This window comes from Pelophylax lessonae (genome assembly GCF_965119305.1).
Source record: "Pelophylax lessonae genome assembly, chromosome: 9".
Lineage (NCBI taxonomy): Eukaryota > Metazoa > Chordata > Amphibia > Anura > Ranidae > Pelophylax > Pelophylax lessonae.
In genome coordinates, this window is record NC_138776.1 from 15,241,338 (window position 1) to 15,258,028 (window position 16,691).

Below are 16,691 nucleotides of genomic sequence, written 5' to 3' on the forward strand. Positions count from 1 at the left end.
AGCATTTTTAACACTAGTTAGGTTTAGCCTAGAATTCTAAAAACAACAAAAAAAAAAAGACAAAAAGGAAATTGGAGAAAACGTCCTCTTAGCGCAGTTTTCATATGGGGAGAACTTACTGTCCCCGTTTAGGTGACAACTGTACAAGTTTGGATTTGCTATGACTGTCACCAGAGGATCTCCCCAGTAATAAATGAGATCATTCCATTCTTTATCAATAAAAAAGTTTTGGCTATAGATAAATTTTTTGCCTTTTTTTTTTCCCCCCCGTAGCACAAAAAAACTGCCAGGTCTGTGTACATGACAGGTACTCTTCCATCATAGCTGTTCCACAATATCCAGTTCTGAGACCTGAAAGAACAGTGACATTCAGCCAAACAGCACACACACACACACAAATCCCTGTGGTTTCCTGCTCAGAGCGGGCCACAAGGCTGGCACTCTTTAAATCATAGAACTATACAATATACATTATATATAGATTTAGTAGACTAGATCTCCTTCTAGACATGCCAGATTTTCCTTCTACTGTAAACTTGTGCTAATATCATTGAAGTGCAAAGGACGCAACGCGCTCAGGGAGGGGTTGGCAGATGCAGCCTAGTACTCAAAATGGTAAAATAAAAAAAGATGGAATGCGGGGGAAAGGGGATGCGGAAGGCGGTCCTTATCGTACGAGATGCAGACGTGGCTAAACAAGATGGCACTGAAGTCATGGTGGTTGGACAGGTCAGAATGTTAGTGGCATCCTGGTTAGATTGTCTCCGTGCAAAGTTACTCATGTCCCCCGGTAGGTCCTCAGCTTCCAGGGCTTCCAATCAGGAACCTTAAAGAAAAAAAATAGAATTTGTCCCATTAATCTGAGAAGTCGTTTTACAGAACTGGATACAGTAAACATACCAGGCTTTTAGTTTTGCCCAAAGTACAACTATTAAGTCTCTGAAAAAAAAAAAAAAAACTCCAAAAAAAAAAAAAAAAAAAAAAAACAACAAAAAAAAAAGAAAAGAAGAAAAAAAAAACAAAAAAGAAAAGAAGAAAAAAACAAAATAAAAACAAAAAAACCCCAGAAAAATCAGCACAAGGGACAGCTGTGAAAATAGACAATATACTACGCGACAGAAAGACTGATGCTTTCCATTGTTATATGAAAGTTATGTGTCCAGTCATGCATACTCCATGTTGATCCCTGGCAGCCAATCACATGAGGCCTTTTCTTCCCTATAGTAACCCCAAATGCTGAGAGTTAAAACCCAAAGGAGGACAGTGGGGGAGGTAAAAATGGATTTTTGTAAAATCTTACCGTAAAATCCTTTTCTCTTAGCTCATCGACAGACGTAGTCCTCGGTGATACACCACCTTCGGGTTATGTTACCTCCGCAGGAGCAGGACTAGACAGGAAATTAAAAAGCTCTGGCCACACCCTAGGGGCAGTCCCAGAGGGTATATCCTCTCTCTCTCTGCCTCAGCAAATCAGTTATGTGAAAAAGCAGTGCTTAGAGAATTTAACCCAACCCAACTCCAAAACAGAGGGGCGGGGACTACGTCTGTCGATGAGCTAAGAGAAAAGGATTTTACGGTAAGATTTTACAAAAATCCATTTTTCTCTAGCGCTCATCGACAGACGTAGTCCTCGGTGATACACCACCTTCGGGACGTCCCAGAGCAGTATCACAAATGAGGGGTGGGAAAATGAAATCAAATCCCAATCTAGAAGGCCCAACCGGTGCCAACTAGAGGTTTACAATGCTCATCCTTAATGATGAGACTTAACAAAAAAATTTTCAAACAGAAAAAAACCCTCGAGGTAGACCACCGGTCTCCTCAAATTGCGGCCTGCAAAACCTTGCGGCCAAATGAGTTATCCGCCGATGCCGTCACATCAATTTTATAGAATTTAGTAAAGGTATGTACCGACGACCAAGTGGCCGCCTTACATACCTGGACCACTGACGCCTGATGGCGAAAGGCCCAGGAAGTACTGAGCGCTCGAGTGGAGTGCGCCCTAACAGGGAACGGAGGACTCTGACCCTTAATAGAATAAGCCTGTACCACCGTTTGTCTAATCCATTTGGCAATGGTCGCGGCAGATGTAGGCAAACCCTTTCTGGGGCCATCCGTGATCACAAAAAGTGAATCCGTCTTACGGAATGATTCCGTAGCTTTCAGGTATACCCTGATTGCCCGAACCACATCCAAGGAATGCAACGCATGTTCCCGATGATGCTTGGGCTGAGGACACAAGGAAGGTAGTACAATATCTTCATTCAGATGAAAATCTGAAACCACCTTAGGAAGAAAAGATGGCTTAGGATGAAGTACTACCTTATCCCTATGAATCACTAGGTATGGGGACTGGCATGATAATGCAGCCAGTTCTGACACCCTGCGAGCAGAAGTAATAGCCACCAAGAAGACCACCTTCTGGGATAAAGTAAGCAAGGGAATCTCCCTGATGTTTTCAAAGGGAGGTTTCTGTAGAACCGACAAAACCAAATTAAGATCCCAGGGCGGTAAGGGCGCGCGGACTGGAGGAGCCAGGTGCCGCACCCCCTGGATGAAATTCCGCACCAAGGATTTGGTAGCTAAAGGTTTCTGAAAGAAGATTGCTAATGCTGAAACTTGACCCTTGATGGTGCTCAAGGCTAGCTTCTGCTCAACCCCTTGTTGCAAAAAGGCCAATATTCGAGACACCGAATAGGTACGTGGAGGAAATCCTAAAGATTCGCACCACGCAATGTAAGTCTTCCATGTGTGATAATAGACTTTGCTGGAAGTCGCTTTCCTTGCTTTAATAAGGGTAGGAATGACTGAAGTAGACAAACCTCTGTCCTTCAGTACTTGGGTCTCGATGGCCAGGCCATTAAAACCAGCGACTGTAAAGCACGAAGGTAAATAGGTCCTAGAGACTACAGACACTCCCTGAGACGAAGTTCCCACGGAACGTCTGCGACTAACATGTCCAAGTCGGCCAGGCCGGCTTGAAGAGGCCAGCCTAGAATTTCTAGGACCACTGGCGCTGATTGGATCTGAACCAGGCGTCCCTAGAGCTATCTGGCCCCGACCATCCGAGAAAGTCTGGTCGTTTTCTGTTCCCACACATTTATCAGATACCTGATAGTTATCAGGAAAGGTGATCTTTTCTGGTTGAACCTCAGGGACCGAAATCACCCGACTAGAGGCTACTTGGCCTATCTGGTCAATCAGATCCGATTCCTGTGAGGTATCGGGACTAATCTTAGGAAAAGGTAAAGGAAAAGATCTATACAGGGAACGGTAACTACCGCTTCCTGTACTTAAATGTTGGAAGGGAAGAATTGCACCGGTAGTAGTGGTTGATGCTCGATCTAATGTCCTGAATACCGGTGAAAACGTCCCCCCACCCTGAAATCGGGTGGGGGCGCACCTTCAGGCTGTGTACTCCTTTACTTCGGGTTTGGCTGGGTTGGTCCTCTGCTTGTCCGACCATCCCTTCTTGAACCCTCCTGGAGGAGTCTTGCCTTTCCCGGGAGTACCAGCCGGGCGCCCTTTATGGGCGGTAAAGAAAGGTCCTCGCTTGTTGCGAGGTCCCTTAACTTTTGCAGCCTGTGGCAAAAAAGTACTCTTGCCCCCGGTGGCATCCTTAAGGATTTCATCTAGGTTGGCTCCAAATAGACGATTCCCCTGAAAAGGGAGATTGGTCAAAGTCTTTTTGGAACCTAGGTCAGCTGACCAGCATTTTAACCACAGCACACGTCTGAGGATCACTGCTAACTTAGATGCATGCCCTAACAAGGGAGTAGTGTCCAAGGCTGCGTCACAGATAAACCGTAGCCCTTGTATGATCTGTTCTATCAAATCAGATGTCTCCTGGGGAATATCTTTTCCCCTAAGATCTTGGCGTACCATTTTCGCCCATTCCGTAAGTGTCTGGGAAACTAGACCAATAACAATTACTGGTCTAAATGCTGACCCTATCAGAGAAAAGATAGTGCGGGACTCCGCTTCTATCTTTCGATCCACCGGATCCTTAAAGGACGAAGTGTCCTCCACTGGAATAACCGTGGCTTTATTCAGCCTGGAAATAGGCGGATCCACGACTGGTGGTACCGTCCATTTCTTAATGATGGATTCCTCAAACGGATAGCGTCTAGCAATACGCTTGGAAATAGTAAAGGTACGTTTAGAATGCTCCCATTCTCCTTTAATCTGATTACCAAAACATTTAGGTACAGGAAAAGCCTTCGCCGTCTTGATGGGCTTATTAGTCCCAAAAGGCCTTTCTGTTTCAGTTGCCTCTGCCGGTAAAGCCTCAAGTTTTAAGGTTTCTTGCACTGCCACAACTAGTGCGTCCACCAATGCTTCTTCCTGAATTATAGCAGGAGAAGAAGCGTCCTCCTCACTGTCTGAGGGGGCTTTACCTGGGATAACAGCCCTTGCAGAGGAACCTGCAACTGCAGTGACCATCTCTGAATCAGAGTCAGAGGTGTCAGATAGTATAGGGGTAGGCGGGGGTCGCTTCCTTGACCCCCGTCCCTGACAGGCCGCCTCCACCCGAGCCACCATAGACTCCAAAATTGCTGTAAATGACTCTATACTCTGTGCACCGGCGGGTCCCGAGGCCCCCTCGAGGGAAACAGGTGGGGGAATATGTGTGGCAGGGTCCATAATAACTCCAGTTACTTCCTGGATGATATAATTCAAAAGTAAAGAAAAAACTTTTTTTTTTTTTTTTTTTGACCCTCAGCGCCACAAAAAACCCCTTAGTGTTACCTGCTAGGGATCCCTATCGATCGAGAGAGAGAGAGATAGACCCCCAGGCTCACCACTTGATGTTCAGAGTTAAACTGCAACAGCTTACAGCGCTGTCTTAGACAAACAGGAAGTCTTTTGGCTGGCTGCCCAGGAAGAAAGGAGGCGGCTCCGCCCCTCTGCACGCCTTCCGGCGCCTCCCCCAAGCTCCACAAGGTGTAGAATCACCTCAAACATGGCCGCCCCCATGCTGGAGACACGAGGCTACGCCAAAATGGCGGCTCGTGCGATCCAGCAAAAAAAAATGGCGGCGGCCTGTGCTGACTAGCGGTGTGCTGCAGGCACACAACACTCTCTCTGCATGGGGATATGGCGTGGTTGGCGGTACCGGCCCTGGCGGACCGCATGGCCGTTCGGGAGGCCTGCTAATAGCTGGAGATCTGATTTGGAAGGCAGTCTACATGTCCATGGCTTCTGACTGGTAGGTAGCTTATACTTAACCCATAAGATTCCCAGAATGCCACAGATTACATCTTTAAAACATGTATACAATAGATTGTTAGCTCCCAAACCAAGCCTCCTGGCTTTTTGCACACATAAAATCACACTCAAAGTAGGAGGATTTGTGACATGTTATAGGATAGAAAGAACTCTTTCTTACCATACAGAGAGGGGCCCGCGTTCACCACAAAACCCGTCAGGGAAAAAAGGGGGAACATACTACTCACCATACCGGAACCAGGCGGGCACCAACTCCTGACAGTACCCCTCTCCACCGGGGCGGGAGGGCTGTCGACCGATACGGACGCCGTGACTCATGGTCTTTGGCGTTTCAGCGAGACGTTTAACTCGCGGGTTCAGTCCTTTTAATGGGACTTTGTCGCGGCCGACCCAGCGCGGAGCTATGGCCTGCACGCGCTCGTAGGCTGAACTGGGGTGACCACCGGATCTCAACATCCAGCCCGTCGCCTAGTTCAGCTTTCTTGCTTGAAGATCTCACAGGAACACTGGATAAAAAAAGCTGTCTAAAAATCCTTTTAGAAAAAAATTCTTGCCAGGACCTAAGATCCCAGCAAGGTATCTAGGTCCTTACTCCTAACTAGACAGAAAATAACTGATTTGCTGAGGCAGAGAGAGAGAGGATATACCCTCTGGGACTGCCCCTAGGGTGTGGCCAGAGCTTTTTAATTTCCTGTCTAGTCCTGCTCCTGCGGAGGTAACATAACCCGAAGGTGGTGTATCACCGAGGACTACGTCTGTCGATGAGCGCTAGAGAAAAGTTTATATTTGCAAATTGGCTTGACTTGCCTGGATATATTAACCATTTGACAACTGCAATCCGTATATATACATTGCGGTTTGCAAGTGGTTTACCGGGGTTATGGATGAAGCTATCAGCCATAACCCCGGTATTTTTTCTTTCAGCTGGGGGTCCGATCTGTCCACCGCAATGTCGCAGTCCCACTAAAAATTGCAGATTGCCGCCATTACTAGTAAAAAATAAATAAATAAAAATGACAAATCTTTGCGGTAGTTAGTAGACATGATAACTTTTGCTCAAACCAATCAAAAAACGCTTATTGTGATTTTTTTTTACCAAAAATATGTAGCAGAAAACAAATTGGCCTAAAATGTTTAAAAATTTTGATTTTTAAATTTCTTTGTTTGGGAATGTTTTATAGCAGAATGGGAAAAATATATATATATTTTTTTTCAGAATTGTCGCTCTTTTTTTGTTTATAGCGCAAAAAATAAATAATCGCAGAGGTGATCAAATACCACCAAAAGAAAGCTCTGTTTGTGGGTAAAAAAGGACATCATCTTTATTTGGGTATAGCATCGCACGACCGCGCAATTGTCAGTTAAAGTAACGCAGTGCCGAATCGCAAAAAAATGGCCTGGTCATTAAAGGGGCAAATCCTTCCTGTCCAGAAGTGGTTAAGGTATTAGGCTGCTATTCCGCTTTCAGTGGTAAACTGCCCTCATTTAGACTGAAGTTCATCCCTTTGATCTAATGGAATGAAATGATACAATGTTTCTCTTAGCGTTGAGCAATGTTGTGATAAACTTTGCCGGCTGTTTTCTTTTTTGGACACCTGTGAGCACAGAACTGCTCTGCACCGTTACATGAATCGTGGAAATGCCAGATTAACCACCTCAATACTGGGCACTTAAACCCCCTTCCTTCCCAGACCAATTTTCAGCTTTTAGCGCTGTTGCATTTTGAATGACAATTGCGCGGTCATGCAACATTGTACCTAAACCAAATTTATGTCATTTTTTCCCCACAAATAGAGCTTTCTTTTGGTGGTATTTGATCACCGCCAGGTTTTTTTTTTTTTGGTGCACAAATAAAAAAAGAAGGAAAAGTTTGAAAAAAAAAAAAAGTTTTTTTGTTTAGGTTATAAAATTTTGTAAATAGATACGTTTTTTCCTGCACTGATGAGCACTGATGACGCCGCACTGACAGGCACTGATGAGGAGAAACTGATGGGGTGGCACTGATGGGGTAGCACTGATATGCAGCACTGATGGGCACTGATAGATAGCACTGATATGCAGCACTGGTGGGCACTGATAGGCAGCACTGATAGGCAGCACTGATGGGCACTGATCGGCGGCATTGATGGGCACTGATCGGCACTGATGGGCACTGATGGGCGGCACTGATCGGCACTGATGGGGGGCACTGATAGGCAGCACTGGTGGGCAATAATGGGCACTGGTGGGCGGCACTGATAGATGGCAATAACGGGCACTGGTGGGCAGCACTGATAGATGCCATTGGTGGGCAGCACTGATAGGGGGGCACCACTGGCAGGCTCTCTGAGCCCTGTTTCCCATCCCTGGTGGCCATGGTGGGCATCCCTGGTGGCTCTAGTGGCATCCCCTCCCCCCAGGGCTGCACTGGTAATCAATCATCTGATTACCAGCACAGACCCCCCCTGTGATCAGTGAGTAATTAGAAATACTCACTGATCACCCCGGCTGCAGAAACGATCCTCTGATCTTCTCCTCACTGACAGGATCTGTCAGGAGGAGAAGAGATCGAAGCCGTTACAACGGCTGTATTGACATTACATGACGGCTGTGATTGGTCACAGCCGTCATGTGATCAGGAGGGCCAATCACAGGGCCCTCCTGCCGAGTCTCGTTGCTCTGTGTCCTAGGGACACAGGCACATCGAGATCGCGCCGCTGCGCGTGCCCGCGGCGGCGCAATCTCTCTCCTTCTGAAGGATGTTCCGGAACGTCCATTCAGAAGGAGGAAGCTCCCACCCGGCCGTATATGTACTATGGCCCTGGTGGGAGGTAGTTAAGATCATGAGGGGGGGGTTGAATCGAGATTGTGATTTTTTTTAACGATTAATCGTGCAGCTCTAACGTCTTTTAGATTCACATTGTCTCAGCTTACCACTGACAGCGAGCCTCCACCGCCTCCTTCCTCACCAATCTCTTCTTATCATCCAGAGGTTTTCCTAAGGCACGGATAACTTGCTGCTTGTAAGGCAGGAGCTGCAAATATACAAGACATTAAATTATTTATTTTTTTTCTTTTACACATTTCCTCCAAATAAAGAAGAATTTGTTATTGAGAAAATACACTTTGCTGTGTTATATGGGGAGGGGGATGGTATCTTACCATAGGCAATGGGAGCTTTGTGAGGGCCAGTATACACTTCAGAGCTGAAATCCGAACTGCCTAGAAATATAAAAATATAAAAAAGTCAAAAAATTTGAAGCCACCAATATGAATATACAATTATTTACAAAATTATTTTTATTTCTTACTAACAAATCTAAGGCCTCATTCACAAAAGGCACCCATGTGAGGGCTGACTTTTGCTTGCATGTAATTGCTCAACTGTCCCATGTATCCCAGTGCTGGCAGTCCCATACATGTCAACTGGGATACAGCTGCTGCCCCCAACTCAACATCTGTCAGCATTTGGGGACTTGCACCTACATGGATGATTGTGAGCGGTGTCCCAGTTGACATAAATGGGACTGCCTGCACATGGAAGCATTGGACAATGAAAAAAGCGCAGAACACGGCCTTCACATTGGTGTACGCTTAACACCCTCCCACCCACCCTATAGCAAAATGACAGCCCATGCGGGCCTTTCGCCAAGCTGAGTGGACGCTATATAACGTCCTCCAAGAGCGCACCTTTTGCGCCGCTGCGCAGTCTGTCCTTGGCTGTCCAGATGACTGATCACTGTACCCATCTGCTGCCAGTACCAAGTGATCGCTGTGACCCATCACAGCAAAACACATGACAATTGTAAACAATGGATGGCATCCTTTCATGCCATCCATTGTATACAATTGTGTTGCTATTGTGCCCCGACTCAGCCGGATCTCATTGTCTAGAGACTGAAGAGTCTTGTCCCATTTGGTCAGAATTTCCCTGTGCAGGCACCTCGTATGGAACTGTGTAAACGGAACCGTCTCAAATGGTAGACACCATCAGGCCCAGCCCTTGCATGCAAGTCCGGAGGGATGACCATATGTTGGACAGCAAGAGATGAATTACAGCCTGCAATTTCTGGAGTTTGTCCAGAGGAAGGAGCACTCTGGCTAAGGCTGAGTCCAGAGTCAGGCCCAGATAGTCCAGCTTTGTGGATGGAACCAGAGCAGACTTATGAAAATTCAGAATCCAGCCAAACTCCTGCAGAGTTCGTATTGTGATCTCCAGGTTCTCCACCAGAGCAGAGGGAGACTCCGCTCGCAGAAGGAGATCGTCCAAGTAGCCTAGTACTGCCATCCCCTGTTGGCATAGCAGATGCGAGACCAAAGGGTAGCGCCACAAACTGATAATACTCCTCTCCCACAGCAAAGTGTAGAAAGCGCAAGTCAATGGCACATATTGGAATGTAAAGGTAGGGATCCTTGATATCAATAGAGGCGAGGAAATCTCCCTGACGCATGGATGCCACCACTGTTCGAATGGACTCCATTCTGAACTTCTGTACCCGCTCAAAGCAGTTTAGCGCCTTGAGGTCCAGGATTGGACACACTTTGCCTTCCTTCCTGGGAACTGTGAACAGGTTTGAGTAAAAACCCTGATAACGTTCCAAGGTTGGAACCGGGACAATCACCCCTTGAAGGAACAGGTCTTGTACCGCCCCAAACAGGCCCTGTAAGCGGTCTGGGGACAGGTGCAAGTTGGTAGGAAAAAACCTTGCCGGGGGACAGGAGCCAAACTCGATCTAGAAGCCAGACCCGAATGACTTCATAGACCCACATGTCTTGCACCCAGGAAGTCCACGGATTCGGAAACCAGCAAAGATGTCCCCCAATCCCCGATATGGGTGAGGGCGCACCTTCATGCGGAAGGAGCCTTGTCTGCAGGTCTGGAGAATCCCGATCTTGGCTTGCCAGACCAGATCATTTGAATCCTCCAGAAGAGGCCCTGAAAGGCTTTGCGACCTTGTTGGTGGACCCTGAGGGACGAAAAAACTTCTAATGAGCGGAGAAGGAAGGCCCACGTCTAAGACGAGGTTCCTTGCCCTTAGTAGCCTGTGGAAGAAAAGTACTCTTCCCCCCCTGTGAGACCTTTAATGATGTCATCCCGGGTAGCTCCAAACAGGTAATCTCCTTGAAAAGGAAGATCAATCAAGGCCTTTTTAGAAGTCTGATCCGCATACCAGCACTTGAGCCAAAAAACAAACCGAAGGACCACTGCCAACGCAGAGAGGCGAGCCACTAGGGGAGCTGGATCCAAAGAGGTATCACAGATAAACTGCAGCCCCCGGACCAGCCGGTCCGCCAGCTTGGCAAAGAGGAGCTGTTCCCCCTCCAGGTCATGGTGCAGGAGCTTAGCCTACTCGGTCAGAGTTTGCGACACTAGGGCAATGGTGAATACCGGCCTCCTTGCCGAACCAGCTAGAGTGTACATAGTGCGGGCCACAGCCTACGCCTTCCTGTCAGCCGGATCCTTAAAGGTCGGGGACTCTTCAACCGGAATCATGGTTGCCTTGTTTAATCTGGAAACCAGAGGGTCCACCACTGGTGGCACAGTCCACTTCCTAATAAGGGACTCCTCATTGGGGTAACGCCTAGTAAAGCACTTAGGGACCCCACGGGGACGCTTTGGTCGTCCCCACTCTTTAGCGACTATTATGGCACAATAGGTAGGGAAAGGAAACCTTTGCTGCTTTGGATGGCTTGTGAGTGCCAAACGGCACCTGCGTCGCAGCTTCACCTACGTCCTCCATCTTCAGGGTCTCATGCACAGATACAATCAGTGCATCCACCAGCGCCTTTTTGTGCGCGGTCACAGATGTGGAGGAATCATCCTCACTATCAGAGGATTCCAAGCATGTGGTTGCAGACCCAGCAGGGTGACCCACGTTCGCGGTGACCAAATCAGATTCAGGATCTGATGAGGCAGGGGAAGGCGGAAGGCTCGTCGCTCGCAAGCCACCTCCACCCAAGACACAAGGGACTCCAGGACCGCCATCAGTGTATGGATGGATGGTTGGACCCCGGAGGGCCCCGCAGCCTCAGAGAGGGGATCAGATGGGAAAAATGTGCTCCCAAGACTCCATGAGTCACTAGGGGGATCCCAAAAAAGTGTAACACACTGCTAAAGGACAACCGCCACCGCGCTGGCTGCACCACCCAGTCGCCAGGCACAAAGCACCAAGCGATCCTCTACAGAGAGGGAGAGGACCCCACCAGACTCACCACCCACAGAAACAGGCACCTGCAGCCACCAGGAGAATCCGCACTATACGTGTGGCGATCAGGAAGAAAATCCAGGAGTCAGCACCAGGGTATGAGGAGGGGCTTGCACCGCCTAAATCGCCACCCCAGGGCTCCACTGTTATGGCCGCCGCTATTTACAATGACAAACCACACGTAAATGGCCACCACAGTTACACAAACACACATGCTACAACAAAATGGCGGCCCCACACAGCACCACGAGGCTTACAGGGACCCAGGCCTCAAGGACAGATCCAGGCAGGACGGGGGGCCTTGGCAGGAGCCCCCACCAGGTACAACCCCCCCTCCAAACAATCGACTGTCCCGTCACCGATGGCTTACCCCCCCCGGCCCCCGGCCCCCATCACCAGTTAGCGCCCTGCCCCTATCCCAGGAAAGTGGCCAGACCACCCAAATAGCCCCAGCGATGGGCAGGATGAGGGACTTGGAAAAGGGAGGGGGAGTCTGACGGGAAGGAGGGGAACCCAAGGGTCCAACCGTCCCAAGGGTGGGCGTATGTCCACCCCAAAACCCTCCAGGGGGGAGAGGGGGTCAGCTACTCACCATACCAGGAACCAGGCGGGCATCGATCGCTCCAGACAGGAGCCCTCGCCATTGAAATGGGGGGGGGGGGGGGGCTGTCAGCCAGGAAGAATGCTGCGACTCAGGCCGAGACTCGGTCGTATGCAACCTCACGAGGCGGTTAACTCGCAGCGTGGAGCTGAGGTCTGCACACGCTCACTGGCCAGACTGGGGTGACCACTGGATCTTGATTATCCAGCCCCTCGCCCAGTCCGGCAGTTGATTGTAGATCTCACAGGAAAGAAATCAAGAAGAAAAAGATGTTTTATCTAAAAAAAATTTGCCAGGACCAAAGATCCCAGCAAGGAAATGGGTCCTTACTCCTGACTAGGCAGAAAAAACTGAGTATCTATAGCAGAGAGAGGGAGAATACCCCCTGGGACTGCCCATAGGTGTAGCCAGAATTTTTTTCTGCCAAGTGTCCTACTCCTGTAGGGGGCAATATAACCCAATGGTTATGAATATCAGGAGCTGTGTCCATTAATGAACGAAAGAGAATTTTTTTTTTTTTTTTTCACAATATCAATTTCAAACACTTTATTTAGCAAAAAATAAAAAATCCAGTGATTAAATACCACCACAAAAAGCTCTATTTTTGGGGAAAAATGTCATATGAATACAGCGTTGTATTTACATGCAATTGCCATTGAAAGCGGGATGGCGCTGAAAGCTAAAAATTGGCCCGGGCAGGAAGGGGGTGAAAGTGCTCGATATTGAAGTGGTTAAAGCGCATCTCCACCCAACCCCTCCCCCTTTGTTTTTCTTTTACCTCCGCTTACCAAGAGGTGGGATCTGCACTTTTTACATACTCATCCATCCAGTGTTGTCCCACAGGGATCCTCCCCATGCCCTGCCACCGCTCGGTCCCGTGCCACCATGTTGTTTCTGAGGTCATCAAGAGGTCCACTGGCTCTTTCAGGTTCAGTGGGCGGGCCTCCTGATGACACGCCTCCCCTGCGAGCAAAACAGTAAGGCCTCCTGGAATCTGTGAAGTACATATCTCAGGAGGCACAGCGGGTACAGTACACATCCTTCATCTAGGTCACATGTGTCAAACACAAGACCCCGTGGGTCGGATCCAGCCCTTCAGGCCATTACATGTGGCCCTCGCACCTCTCCTGCATCTGCGACACCCCCACCTTGTCTCAGCAATCGGCAGCAGAGAGAAGGATAAAACTCCTCTGCCAGATCCTGCACCTTCTGTGCAGTCAGGGAGAGGGTCCTCTCTACCCCTGTCTCAACAGAAAGGAGTAGAGAACTCCTCCTATGCCTCTCTGCGCAGCCACAGCACACCCTGGTCTCCGCCTCCCCTGGTCTCAGCATTCAGCAAACTCAGGCAGCTGACTCCCGCCCTCCTCCAAACCCTGCACTTTCTGCTTCCCAGCTCCTACCCCAGCTTCTTCCAGGCAGCAGGTAAATGGGTGCACTGTGATATAGGAGGAGGTTTGGGGACTCTTGACTTCTGATGGTAGGGAGTGGGCTCTTGACATCTGATGTAAGGGGGGTGCTCTGGACATCTCTTTGAGGACAACCATATAATGCTGATGTGGCCCAGCCATTAAAATGAGTTGGATACCCCTGGGTGAATGATATTGGAGGCGAGACTAAACCTTTTAAAAAAGAGAAGGTCTCTAAACAGGTAGTGGAGCGGAGGAGGGGCGGAAATGAGGCACTTTTGATTTACGTATGCTCATGCAAATGATTAAAAAAAAAAAAAAAAAAAGTTCCAATGAGTGGTTACTAATGTACGAACATTCCTTCTTTACATTATTGTAAATGAAATGACACAATGCAAACCAGATGAAGGAACCTGCAGATTGGTATACGATGTTACACGCTATGCAGGCTCTGTACATACCATGCTGGGACTACAGGCCAGGAGGAGGAGCTTTCTGATGAGGGTGTCGATGTGAATATTCAGGATATCCGCAGCATCCAGCAGAAGGGGCTCCAGGCAGGTCAGTGTAGACAGCTGAACAATGCGGTCAGAGCAGGACAAGGCCTCCAGCAGCAGAGAGACCAGCTACATGATGGGGACACAAAAACAGATCCAGATATAATAGGAATAAACAGTGACTACAGGAAGGAGGAACAAAACGGTGACTACAGGAAGGAGGAATAAACGGTGACTACAGGAAGGAGGAACAAACGGTGACTACAGGAAGGAGGAATAAACGGTGACTACAGGAAGGAGGAATCTTATCACAGTGCACATCAGTGGTGGTCAACTTATGAGTCAGTGGGGGGAATAGTGCCCCATTGTTGGTGTCAGTGGGGGGAACAGTGCCCCATTGTTGGTGTCAGTGGGGGGGAATAGTGCCCCATCATTGGTGTCAGTGGGGGGGAATAGTGCCCCATCATTGGTGTCAGTGGGGGGGGAATAGTGCCCCATTGTTGGCGTCAGTGGGGGGGAATAGTGCCCCATTGTTGGTGTCAGTGGGAGGAATAGTGCCCCATTCTTGGTGTCAGTGGGGGGAATAGTGCCCCATTGTTGGTGTCAGTGGGAAATGAGTGCTCCATTGTTGGTGTCAGTGGGGGGAATATTGCCCCATTGTTGGTGTCAGTGGGGGGGAATAGTGCCCCATTCTTGGTGTCAGTGGGGGGAATAGTGCCCCATTCTTGGTGTCAGTGGGGGGAATAGTGCCCCATTCTTGGTGTCAGTGGGAGGAATAGTGCCCCATTCTTGGTGTCAGTGGGGGGAATAGTGCCCCATTGTTGGTGTCAGTGGGAGGAATAGTGCCCCATTCTTGGTGTCAGTGGGGGGAATAGTGCCCCATTGTTGGTGTCAGTGGGAAATGAGTGCTCCATTGTTGGTGTCAGTGGGGGGAATATTGCCCCATTCTTGGTGTCAGTGGGGGGAATAGTGCCCCATTCTTGGTGTCAGTGGGGGGAATAGTGCCCCATTGTTGGTGTCAGTGGGAGGAATAGTGCCCCATTCTTGGTGTCAGTGGGGGGAATAGTGCCCCATTGTTGGTGTCAGTGGGGGGAATAGTGCCCCATTGTTGGTGTCAGTGGGGGGGAATAGTGCCCCATTCTTGGTGTCAGTGGGGGGAATAGTGCCCCATTCTTGGTGTCAGTGGGGGGAATAGTGCCCCATTCTTGGTGTCAGTGGGGGGAATAGTGCCCCATTCTTGGTGTCAGTGGGAGGAATAGTGCCCCATTCTTGGTGTCAGTGGGAGGAATAGTGCCCCATTCTTGGTGTCAGTGGGAGGAATAGTGCCCCATTGTTGGTGTCAGTGGGAAATGAGTGCTCCATTGTTGGTGTCAGTGGGGGGGAATAGTGCCCCATTCTTGGTGTCAGTGGGGGGGAATAGTGCCCCATTCTTGGTGTCAGTGGGGGGAATAGTGCCCCATTCTTGGTGTCAGTGGGGGGAATAGTGCCCCATTCTTGGTGTCAGTGGGGGGAATAGTGCCCCATTCTTGGTGTCAGTGGGGGGAATAGTGCCCCATTCTTGGTGTCAGTGGGGGGAATAGTGCCCCATTCTTGGTGTCAGTGGGGGGAATAGTGCCCCATTGTTGGTGTCAGTGGGAGGAATAGTGCCCCATTCTTGGTGTCAGTGGGGGGAATAGTGCCCCATTGTTGGTGTCAGGGGGGAATAGTGCCCCATTGTTGGTGTCAGTGGGGGGGAATAGTGCCCCATTGTTGGTGTCAGTGGGGGGGAATAGTGCCCCATTCTTGGTGTCAGTGGGGGGAATAGTGCCCCATTGTTGGTGTCAGTGGGGGGGAATAGTGCCCCATTCTTGGTGTCAGTGGGGGGAATAGTGCCCCATTCTTGGTGTCAGTGGGGGGAATAGTGCCCCATTCTTGGTGTCAGTGGGGGGAATAGTGCCCCATTTTTGGTGTCAGTGGGGGGAATAGTGCCCCATTCTTGGTGTCAGTGGGGGGAATAGTGCCCCATTGTTGGTGTCAGTGGGGGGGAATAGTGCCCCATTCTTGGTGTCAGTGGGGGGAATAGTGCCCCATTCTTGGTGTCAGTGGGGGGAATAGTGCCCCATTCTTGGTGTCAGTGGGGGGAATAGTGCTCCATTGTTGGTGACAGTGGGAGGAATAGTGCCGAAAACACAATTTTTGTTGTTGAGTTTAGTTATTCCTTTAATTCACCTTTGTGCTTTTTGGATTCCCCCCCCCACAAATTACTGAAAACAATACGATCCACTTACCGATGGCAGCTCTGTCAGGAGAACCTGCTTTGGCAAACTGTTCAGCACGTGAGATAATGCTTTCAGGTAATTTGGTTTATTATCTACATAGGAAGAAAAAACATGAGTACAGAAGTACATTAGCAGACTTAATCCTAGCACAATTCATGCATCTAACAGACCATAGACCATAGAGGAGAAAACTCATTACTTTCATTAGCAGAGTTAAATCCTTCCACCAGTTTGGGAACATTCTCTGTGAAGAACCTCTGGCGGAACATGATCCGGATATCCGCATGGCACGCCTTGTTCAGGATATCCGGAGATTCCGAGACCAGAAGAGAGAACATGTCAGCAGCCAGCGGTCCCAGATCCCCATCACACAGCAAGCCGATCATCTGAGGAGAGACAACATTGTTTATAAACATTGATCAGACGGGAGATGGAGAGATACAAAGTAACATTATTTATAAACATTGATCAGACAGGAGATGGAGAGATACAAAGTAACATTGTTTATAAACATT

The 16,691-nt window shown here is 49.0% G+C and overlaps 1 protein-coding gene across 1 annotated transcript in view; it reads right to left on the minus strand.

The window, feature by feature from the left end:
• Positions 1-267: 267 nt before the first annotated feature.
• Positions 268-16,691, minus strand: part of MMS19 (MMS19 homolog, cytosolic iron-sulfur assembly component) — a 125,401-nt gene continuing 108,977 nt past the window's right edge. The window contains exons 26-31 of the mRNA XM_082269260.1: positions 16,376-16,562; positions 16,186-16,268; positions 13,883-14,047; positions 8,371-8,430; positions 8,143-8,243; positions 268-826 (exon numbers count right to left, since the gene is read on the minus strand). Coding sequence (XP_082125386.1) covers positions 799-826; positions 8,143-8,243; positions 8,371-8,430; positions 13,883-14,047; positions 16,186-16,268; positions 16,376-16,562 — 624 coding nt within the window. The 3' untranslated portion in view covers positions 268-798. The remainder of the gene's footprint in view (positions 827-8,142; positions 8,244-8,370; positions 8,431-13,882; positions 14,048-16,185; positions 16,269-16,375; positions 16,563-16,691) is intronic.